Source organism: Aquarana catesbeiana, linkage group LG13 (assembly GCF_042186555.1).
Source record: "Aquarana catesbeiana isolate 2022-GZ linkage group LG13, ASM4218655v1, whole genome shotgun sequence".
Classification (NCBI taxonomy): Eukaryota; Metazoa; Chordata; class Amphibia; order Anura; family Ranidae; genus Aquarana; species Aquarana catesbeiana.
The window spans coordinates 788,181-799,935 of NC_133336.1; the positions used below are offsets into that span (position 1 = coordinate 788,181).

The following is an 11,755-nucleotide window of genomic DNA, read 5'->3' on the forward strand; positions in this document are numbered from 1 at the left end:
TCTGAGGTCTCAGTCAGTATTCGGGGGTCTCTCAGGTCTCAGTCAGTATTTGGGGGTCTCTCAGGTCTCAGTCAGTATTCGGGGGTCTCTCTGTGAGGGGATTGGTCAGGTCTCAGTCAGTATTCGGGGGTCTCTCAGGTGGTATTCGGGGGTCTCTCAGGTCTCAGTCAGTATTCGGGGGTCTCTCAGGTCTCAGTCGGTATTCGGGGGTCTCTCAGGTCTCAGTCGGTATTCGGGGGTCTCTCAGGTGGTATTCGGGGGTCTCTCAGGTCTCAGTCAGTATTCGGGAGTCTCTCTGTGAGGGGATTGGTCAGGTCTCAGTCAGTATTCGGGGGTCTCTCAGTTCTCAGTCGGTATTCGGGGGTCTCTCAGGTCTTAGTCAGTATTCGGGGGTCTCTCTGTGAGGGGATTGGTCAGGTCTCAGTCAGTATTCGGGGGTCTCTCAGGTGGTATTCGGGGGTCTCTGAGGTCTCAGTCAGTATTCGGGGGTCTGTTTGTGAGGGGATTGGTCAGGTCTCAGTCAGTATTCGGGGGTCTCTCAGGTCTCAGTCAGTATTCGGGGGTCTCTCAGGTCTCAGTCGGTATTCGGGGGTCTCTAAGGTCTCAGTCAGTATTCGGGGGTCTCTTTGTGAGGGGATTGGTCAGGTCTCAGTCGGTATTCGGGGGTCTCTGAGGTCTCAGTCAGTATTCGGGGGTCTCTCAGGTCTCAGTCAGTATTCGGGGGTCTCTGAGGTCTCAGTCAGTATTCGGGGGTCTCTCAGGTCTCAGTCAGTATTCGGGGGTCTCTCAGGTCTCAGTCAGTATTCGGGGGTCTCTCAGGTCTCAGTCAGTATTTGGGGGTCTCTCAGGTCTCAGTCAGTATTCGGGGGTCTCTCAGGTGGTATTCGGGGGTCTCTCAGGTCTCAGTCAGGATTCGGGGGTCTCTCAGGTCTCAGTCAGGATTCGGGGGTCTCTCAGGACTCAGTCAGTATTCGGGGGTCTCTCTGTGAGGGGATTGGTCAGGTCTCAGTCAGTATTCGGGGGTCTCTCAGGTCTCAGTCAGTATTCGGGGGTCTCTCAGGTCTCAGTCAGTATTCGGGGGTCTCTCAGGTCTCAGTCAGTATTCGGGGGTCTCTCAGGTCTCAGTCAGTATTCGGGGGTCTCTCTCTGAGGGGTCTCTGAGGTCTCAGTCAGGATTCGGGGGTCTCAGTCAGGATTCGGGGGTCTCAGTCAGGATTCGGGGGTCTCTCAGGTGGTATTTGGGGGTCTCTCAGGTCTCAGTCAGGATTCGGGGGTCTCTGAGGTCTCAGTCAGGATTCGGGGGTCTCAGTCAGGATTCGGGGGTCTCTCAGGTCTCAGTCAGTATTCGGGGGTCTCTCAGGTCTCAGTCAGGATTCGGGGGTCTCTCTCTGAGGGGTCTCTGAGGTCTCAGTCAGGATTCGGGGGTCTCTCTCTGAGGGGTCTCTGAGGTCTCAGTCAGGATTCGGGGGTCTCAGTCAGGATTCGGGGGTCTCTCAGGTCTCAGTCAGGATTCGGGGGTCTCTCAGGACTCAGTCAGTATTCGGGGGTCTCTCTGTGAGGGGATTGGTCAGGTCTCAGTCAGTATTCGGGGGTCTCTCAGGTCTCAGTCAGTATTCGGGGGTCTCTCAGGTCTCAGTCAGTATTCGGGGGTCTCTCAGGTCTCAGTCAGTATTCGGGGGTCTCTCAGGTCTCAGTCAGTATTCGGGGGTCTCTCTCTGAGGGGTCTCTGAGGTCTCAGTCAGGATTCGGGGGTCTCAGTCAGGATTCGGGGGTCTCAGTCAGGATTCGGGGGTCTCTCAGGTGGTATTTGGGGGTCTCTCAGGTCTCAGTCAGGATTCGGGGGTCTCTGAGGTCTCAGTCAGGATTCGGGGGTCTCAGTCAGGATTCGGGGGTCTCTCAGGTCTCAGTCAGGATTCGGGGGTCTCTCTCTGAGGGGTCTCTGAGGTCTCAGTCAGGATTCGGGGGTCTCAGTCAGGATTCGGGGGTCTCTCAGGTCTCAGTCAGTATTCGGGGGTCTCTCTGTGAGGGGATTGGTCAGGTCTCAGTCAGTATTCGGGGGTCTCTCAGGTCTCAGTCAGGATTCGGGGGTCTCTCAGGTCTCAGTCAGGATTCGGGGGTCTCTCTCTGAGGGGTCTCTGAGGTCTCAGTCAGGATTCGGGGGTCTCAGTTAGGATTCGGGGGTCTCTCAGGTGGTATTCGGGGGTCTCTCAGGTCTCAGTCAGGATTCGGGGGTCTCTCAGGTCTCAGTCAGGATTCGGGGGTCTCTGAGGTCTCAGTCAGGATTCGGGGGTCTCTCAGGTCTCAGTCAGGATTCGGGGGTCTCTCTCTGAGGGGTCTCTGAGGTCTCAGTCAGGATTCGGGGGTCTCAGTCAGGATTCGGGGGTCTCTCAGGTGGTATTCGGGGGTCTCTCAGGTCTCAGTCAGGATTCGGGGGTCTCTCAGGTCTCAGTCAGGATTCGGGGGTCTCTGAGGTCTCAGTCAGGATTCGGGGGTCTCTCTCTGAGGGGTCTCTGAGGTCTCAGTCAGGATTCGGGGGTCTCTCTCTGAGGGGTCTCTGAGGTCTCAGTCAGGATTCGGGGGTCTCAGTCAGTATTCGGGGGTCTCTCAGGTCTCAGTCAGTATTCGGGGGTCTCTCAGGTCTCAGTCAGTATTCGGGGGTCTCTCTGTGAGGGGATTGGTCAGGTCTCAGTCAGGATTCGGGGGTCTCTCTCTGAGGGGTCTCTGAGGTCTCAGTCAGGATTCGGGGGTCTCTCTCTGAGGGGTCTCTGAGGTCTCAGTCAGGATTCGGGGGTCTCAGTTAGGATTCAGGGGTCTCTCAGGTGGTATTCGGGGGTCTCTCAGGTCTCAGTCAGGATTCGGGGGTCTCTCAGGTCTCAGTCAGGATTCGGGGGTCTCTGAGGTCTCAGTCAGTATTCGGGGGTCTCTCAGGTCTCAGTCAGGATTCGGGGGTCTCTCTCTGAGGGGTCTCTGAGGTCTCAGTCAGGATTCGGGGGTCTCAGTCAGGATTCGGGGGTCTCTCAGGTGGTATTCGGGGGTCTCTCAGGTCTCAGTCAGGATTCGGGGGTCTCTCAGGTCTCAGTCAGGATTCGGGGGTCTCTGAGGTCTCAGTCAGGATTCGGGGGTCTCTCTCTGAGGGGTCTCTGAGGTCTCAGTCAGGATTCGGGGGTCTCTCTCTGAGGGGTCTCTGAGGTCTCAGTCAGGATTCGGGGGTCTCAGTCAGTATTCGGGGGTCTCTCAGGTCTCAGTCAGTATTCGGGGGTCTCTCAGGTCTCAGTCAGTATTCGGGGGTCTCTCTGTGAGGGGATTGGTCAGGTCTCAGTCAGTATTCGGGGGTCTCTCAGGTCTCAGTCAGTATTCGGGGGTCTCTCTGTGAGGGGATTGGTCAGGTCTCAGTCAGTATTCGGGGGTCTCTCAGGTCTCAGTCAGTATTCGGGGGTCTCTCAGGTCTCAGTCGGTATTCGGGGGTCTCTCAGGTCTCAGTCGGTATTCGGGGGTCTCTCAGGTCTCAGTCGGTATTCGGGGGTCTCTCTGTGAGGGGATTGGTCAGGTCTCAGTCAGGATTCGGGGGTCTCTCAGGTCTCAGTCAGTATTCGGGGGTCTCTCAGGTCTCAGTCAGGATTCGGGGGTCTCTCTCTGAGGGGTCTCTGAGGTATCAGTCAGGATTCGGGGGTCTCTCTGTCTCTCTCTGAGGTAATTGTCGGGGGTCTCTCAGGTCTCAGTCAGTATTCGGGGGTCTCTCTCTGAGGGGTCTCTGAGGTCTCGGTCAGGATTCGGGGGTCTCAGTCAGGATTCGGGGGTCTCTCAGGTCTCAGTCAGGATTCGGGGGTCTCAGTCAGTATTCGGGGGTCTCTCTGTGAGGGGATTGGTCAAGTCTCAGTCAGTATTCGGGGGTCTCTCAGGTCTCAGTCAGGATTCGGGGGTCTCAGTCAGGATTCGGGGGTCTCTCTGTCTCTCTCTGAGGTAATTGTCGCGGCTCTGTGACAGGAACGCGCGCTCCCTGTGTGTGTTGGTGTCGGGGGCGCGCCCGGAGGAGTTCCCACGTGACAGTGTGGTGGCCCCGCCCCTCCGGCCGTTGAAATGTCTGCTTCTCGCGAGAGTACGGCGGACGGCGCGCGGTGACGGGATTTGGAGCCCGGAGAGCGGGGATTGTGTGCGGAGAGCCGCCATTGCTGTAGACCGGAGGGGGGAGGGGCTTGTACCGGACAGACGGTGGCGGGTTTTGTGGCTATGGCCTCCGGGGACACGCTGTATATCGCGGCGGACGGGTCGGAGATGCCGGCGGAGTTGGTGGAGCTCCATGAGATAGAAGTGGAATCGATCCCGGTGGAGACGATAGAGACGACGGTGGTGGGGGGAGGGGATGTGGAGGACGATGAGGATGATGATGATGAGGATGAAGAGGAGGATGATGAGGAGAGTACCGGAGGGGGAGGCGGGGGCCCTCCTCTCCACCACCCCCCGATGATCGCTCTCCAGCCTCTGGATGAAGCTCCTCACCATCAGGAGGTCATCCTCGTCCAGACCCGGGAGGAAGTTGTCGGTTCTGAAGATCTCCGCCCTGAGGATGGATATGACGATCAGATCCTCATACCGGCTCCCGGTACCGGAGATGAGGATTATATGGAGCACAGCCTGCTGACCTCGGCCGGGAGGAGCGGAACACACCGGGGGAAGAGGAGCGGAGGAGGCGGGAAGAGAACCGGCAAGAAGAGCGGATATCTCACCGGCACCGAGCCCCGGAAATGGGAACAAAAACAAGTCCAGATCAAAACCCTGGAGGGCGAATTCTCCGTCACCATGTGGGCCTCCGGTAAGAGGGGGGAGGGGAGATCCCGGGACCGGCAATATCTCCGCCGTCCGCACAGCCGCTCCTGGGCGCCGCCATCTTCACCCAGTATGGCCGCCCGAAAACATGGCGAACCGAGAAGATGGCGGCCAGGAGGGGGAGGGGAGAGAGAGAGCAGGCCGCGATGGCGTACTTCACATTCCACCGGGGGGAGGGGGAGAGACACCGGGGGGAGGGGGAGAGACACCGGAGAGGAGAGAAACACCGGGGGGAGGGGGAGAGACACCGGAGAGGAGAGAGACACCGGGGGGAGGGGGAGAGACACCGGAGAGGAGAGAGACACCGGGGGGGGAGGGGGAGAGAAAAGAGCCCCCCCATATATATCTATACACACAGAGCCCCCCCATATATATATCTATACACACAGAGCCCCCCCCATATATATATATATATATCTATACACACAGAGCCCCCTATATATATATATATATCTATACACACAGAGCCCCCTATATATATATATATATCTATACACACAGAGCCCCCCCATATATATATATATCTATACACACAGAGCCCCCCATATATATCTATACACACAGAGCCCCCCATATATATATATATATCTATACACACAGAGCCCCCCCATATATATATATATCTATACACACAGAGCCCCCCCATATATATATCTATACACACAGAGCCCCCCCCTATATATATATATATATCTATACACACAGAGCCCCCTATATATATATATATATCTATACACACAGAGCCCCCTATATATATATATATATCTATACACACAGAGCCCCCTATATATATATATATATCTATACACACAGAGCCCCCCCATATATATATATATCTATACACACAGAGCCCCCTATATATATATATATATATATCTATACACACAGAGCCCCCCCATATATATATATATCTATACACACAGAGCCCCCCCATATATATATATATCTATACACACAGAGCCCCCTCATATATATATCTATACACACAGAGCCCCCCCCATATATATATCTATACACACAGAGCCCCCCCCATATATATATCTATACACACAGAGCCCCCCCCATATATATATATATCTATACACACAGAGCCCCCCCCATATATATATATCTATACACACAGAGCCCCCCCATATATATCTATACACACAGAGCCCCCCCCCATATATATATATCTATACACACAGAGCCCCCCCCCCATATATATATATCTATACACACAGAGCCCCCCCATATATATCTATACACACAGAGCCCCCCCCCCATATATATATATCTATACACACAGAGCCCCTCCCCATATATATATCTATACACACAGAGCCCCCCCCCATATATATATCTATACACACAGAGCCCCCCCATATATATATCTATACACACAGAGCCCCCCCCCATATATATATATATCTATACACACAGAGCCCCCCCATATATATATCTATACACACAGAGCCCCCTATATATATATATATCTATACACACAGAGCCCCCCTATATATATATATCTATACACACAGAGCCCCCCCCATATATATATCTATACACACAGAGCCCCCTATATATATATATCTATACACACAGAGCCCCCCCATATATATATCTATACACACAGAGCCCCCCCATATATATATCTATACACACAGAGCCCCCCCCATATATATATCTATACACACAGAGCCCCCTATATATATATATATCTATACAGACAGAGCCCCCCCCATATATATATATCTATACACACAGAGCCCCCCCATATATATCTATACACACAGAGCCCCCCCCCCATATATATATATCTATACACACAGAGCCCCCCCCCATATATATATCTATACACACAGAGCCCCCCCCCATATATATATCTATACACACAGAGCCCCCCCCCATATATATATCTATACACACAGAGCCCCCCCATATATATATCTATACACACAGAGCCCCCCCCCATATATATATATATATCTATACACACAGAGCCCCCCCATATATATATCTATACACACAGAGCCCCCCTATATATATATATCTATACACACAGAGCCCCCCCATATATATATCTATACACACATAGCCCCCCCATATATATATCTATACACACAGAGCCCCCCCCATATATATATCTATACACACAGAGCCCCCTATATATATATATATCTATACACACAGAGCCCCCCTATATATATATATATATATCTATACAGACAGAGCCCCCCCCATATATATATATCTATACACACAGAGCCCCCCCCATATATATATATCTATACACACAGAGCCCCCCCATATATATATCTATACACACAGAGCCCCCCCCCCTATATATATCTATACACACAGAGCCCCCCATATATATATATATATCTATACACACAGAGCCCCCCCCATATATATATATCTCTATACACACAGAGCCCCCCATATATATATATATATATATATACACACAGAGCCCCCCATATATATATCTATACACACAGAACCCCCCCATATATATATCTATACACACAGAGCCCCCCCCATATATATATCTATACACACAGAGCCCCCCATATATATATCTATACACACAGAGCCCCCCATATATATATCTATACACACAGAACCCCCCATATATATATCTATACACACAGAGCCCCCCCCATATATATATCTATACACACAGAGCCCCCCCCCCATATATATATATCTATACACACAGAGCCCCCCCATATATATATATCTCTATACACACAGAGCCCCCCCCCATATATATATATATATACACACAGAGCCCCCCCATATATATATATATCTATACACACAGAGCCCCCCATATATATATCTATACACACAGAGCCCCCCCCCATATATATATATCTATACACACAGAGCCCCCCCATATATATATCTATCTATACACACAGAGCCCCCCATATATATATCTATACACACAGAGCCCCCCATATATATATCTATACACACAGAGCCCCCCATATATATATCTATACACACAGAGCCCCCCATATATATATCTATACACACAGAGCCCCCCCCATATATATATCTATACACACAGAGCCCTATATATATAATATATATATACACACAGAGCCCCCCCATATATATATCTATACACATAGAGCCCTATATATATAATATATATATATACACATACACACAGAGCCCCCCCATATCTCTATACACACCGAGCCCCCCATATATATATCTATACACACAGAGCCCCCCCCATATATATATCTATACACACAGAGCGCCCCCCCCATATATATATCTATACACACAGAGCCCCCCCATATATATATATATCTATACACACAGAGCCCCCCCATATATATATATCTATACACACAGAGCCCCCCCCCATATATATATATATCTATACACACAGAGCCCCCCCATATCTCTATATCTCTATACACACCGAGCCCCCCCCCCATATATATATATCTATACACACAGAGGCCCCCCCCCCATATATATATATCTATACACACAGAGCCCCCCCCCCCATATATATATATCTATACACACAGAGGCCCCCCCCCCATATATATATATCTATACACACAGAGCCCCCCATATATATATATATATATATATATATATATATATATATATATATATATATATATATATATATATATATATATATATATATATACACACAGAGCCCCCCCCCCATATATATATATATCTATACACACAGAGCCCCCCCCCATATATATATATATATACACACAGAGCCCCCACATGGAAATTTTGGTGCCAAAAAAGGATGCACTAGGCCGAGATACCGAAAATGACAGTTTTTTTTTAAAAATGTATATTTTTATATATAATTGTATTATATTCAACTTTTTAATTAATATCATCAGATTAAATGAATATGAATTTATTGTTGGCCATTATTGCCACCATTAGTGCAAGAAAGGTCAAGAAAAATGCAGTCCCCAGTCTCTGACTGTCTCTTGTATCATGTCCCCAGTCTCTGACCATCTCTTGTATCATGTCCCCGGTCTCTGACCGTCTCTTGTATCATGTCCCCAGTCTCTGACCGTCTCTTGTATCATGTCCCCAGTCTCTGACCGTCTCTTGTATCATGTCCCAGTCTCTGACCGTCTCTTGTATCATGTCCCCAGTCTCTGACCGTCTCTTGTATCATGTCCCCAGTCTCTGACCGTCTCTTGTATCATGTCCCCAGTCTCTGACCGTCTCTTGTATCATGTCCCCGGTCTCTGACCGTCTCTTGTATCATGTCCCCGGTCTCTGACCGTCTCTTGTATCATGTCCCCGGTCTCTGACCGTCTCTTGTATCATGTCCCCGGTCTCTGACCGTCTCTTGTATCATGTCCCCGGTCTCTGACCGTCTCTTGTATCATGTCCCCGGTCTCTGACCGTCTCTTGTATCATGTCCCCAGTCTCTGACCGTCTCTTGTATCATGTCCCCGGTCTCTGACCGTCTCTTGTATCATGTCCCCGGTCTCTGACCGTCTCTTGTATCATGTCCCCGGTCTCTGACCGTCTCTTGTATCATGTCCCCGGTCTCTGACCGTCTCTTGTATCATGTCCCCGGTCTCTGACCGTCTCTTGTATCATGTCCCCGGTCTCTGACCGTCTCTTGTATCATGTCCCCGGTCTCTGACCGTCTCTTGTATCATGTCCCCGGTCTCTGACCGTCTCTTGTATCATGTCCCCGGTCTCTGACCGTCTCTTGTATCATGTCCCCGGTCTCTGACCGTCTCTTGTATCATGTCCCCGGTCTCTGACCGTCTCTTGTATCATGTCCCCGGTCTCTGACCGTCTCTTGTATCATGTCCCCGGTCTCTGACCGTCTCTTGTATCATGTCCCCGGTCTCTGACCGTCTCTTGTATCATGTCCCCGGTCTCTGACCGTCTCTTGTATCATGTCCCCGGTCTCTGACCGTCTCTTGTATCATGTCCCCGGTCTCTGACCGTCTCTTGTATCATGTCCCCGGTCTCTGACCGTCTCTTGTATCATGTCCCGGTCTCTGACCGTCTCTTGTATCATGTCCCCGGTCTCTGACCGTCTCTTGTATCATGTCCCCGGTCTCTGACCGTCTCTTGTATCATGTCCCCGGTCTCTGACCGTCTCTTGTATCATGTCCCCGTCTCTGACCGTCTCTTGTATCATGTCCCCGGTCTCTGACCGTCTCTTGTATCATGTCCCCGGTCTCTGACCGTCTCTTGTATCATGTCCCCGGTCTCTGACCGTCTCTTGTATCATGTCCCCGGTCTCTGACCGTCTCTTGTATCATGTCCCCGGTCTCTGACCGTCTCTTGTATCATGTCCCCGGTCTCTGACCGTCTCTTGTATCATGTCCCCGGTCTCTGACCGTCTCTTGTATCATGTCCCCGGTCTCTGACCATCTCTTGTATCATGTCCCCGGTCTCTGACCATGTCCTGTGCAGCCTGCCAGTGCCCAGCAGTCCCACCAGTGCCCGTCATATGCAGCCTGCCAGTGTCCATTGTGACAGACTTACCCGGGACAGAGTCTTTTGGAGGGGACTGAATGCCAGCCTCTTGCCTATCGATTTATGGGCCCTGGCATTTGTGGGAACGGTGCTCTTTGTGAGCTGTATGCCTGGGGACCCTGGAGGTGTTACTTTAGATTCAGGTCCATGTTCAGCAACTAAACAAGTATTGTCTTGTTTTGTGCTTGTGAGCGGCTATAATATCTGATATCTATATTCAGACTGGAGGAAGTGGTATATGATGAAAGCACTCAGGCGGAGTGTGTGACGTTTCGTTACACCCATCATATGCAGCCTGCCTGTGCCCGCATCAGGGGCCATCTCCATGTGTCACGGAGCTGGATTTGAATTGCCCGGCCACAGTAACAATGCCCCACCATTGGATCAGTGTGCCACGTGTGTCTGTAAACCCCCCCCCTCCTGTATATAAACACACAGAGACTGCCTAACATTTCACATTAGAATGAAGGGCTTAGTTTGCAAATACATGTGGAAGCAGCAGTGGCCAAATCACCCCGCCGCCCCCCCCCCCAGTGTCCCACCGCCCCATGTTACGCCCTCCTATATCTCTAATCTTCATGGTATATAATAATATAATCATGATAGATTGGGGGCTCTGTGAGTGGAGGTCAGGAGTGGTGCCATCTATAGGAGACTGCTGGGCGGTAGATGATCGTCTCATGAATTGTGATGAAACGTTTGTTCTCTTGCAGATGATAAGAAGGACATTGACCATGAGACGGTGGTGGAGGAGCAGATCATCGGAGAGAACTCCCCTCCCGATTATTCGGAGTACATGACCGGGAAGAAGCTGCCCCCCGGAGGAATTCCGGGTATTGACCTCTCTGATCCAAAGCAGCTGGCCGAGTTTGCCAGGTAAGTGCCGGATGATGTATGGGGGTGGTAGTGCCGCCATTCACCCCCCCCCCCCCCCCTCCCCGCCAGGTAGAAGTGCTGCATGTCTGCAAGATGATGTATTGAGGTGCAACTCATACCAAATGTGTGTGTGTTCTGCCTTCATGTACCCCACAACTTGGGCACCCCTAAAGTCACCAATGGTGCCACTATACCAGGAGGCGCCGACTTACCTGTCACCACTCCCACCACGAGGATCCCGTGTACATGTACTGATAAGATAACAGAGGAGAGATCGGGGATCCTGTGTACATGTACTGATAAGATAACAGAGGAGAGATCGGGGATCCTGTGTACATGTACTGATAACATAGAGGAGAGATCGGGGATCCTGTGTACATGTACTGATAACATAGAGAAGAGATCGGGGATCCTGTGTACATGTACTGATAAGATAACATAGAGGAGAGATCGGGGATCCTGTGTACATGTACTGATAACATAGAGGAGAGATCGGGGATCCTGTGTACATGTACTGATAAGATAACATAGAGGAGAGATCGGGGATCCTGTGTAC

The 11,755-nt window shown here is 50.8% G+C and overlaps 1 protein-coding gene across 1 annotated transcript; it reads left to right on the forward strand.

The window, feature by feature from the left end:
• Positions 1-4,017: 4,017 nt before the first annotated feature.
• Positions 4,018-11,199, forward strand: YY1 (YY1 transcription factor; the record flags this gene model as incomplete). Its single annotated transcript, XM_073610134.1, is given in 2 exon segments — positions 4,018-4,810; positions 11,037-11,199. Coding segments are annotated over 2 exon segments (746 nt in total), but the record flags the coding sequence as incomplete, so codon positions are not given.
• Positions 11,200-11,755: the final 556 nt, after the last annotated feature.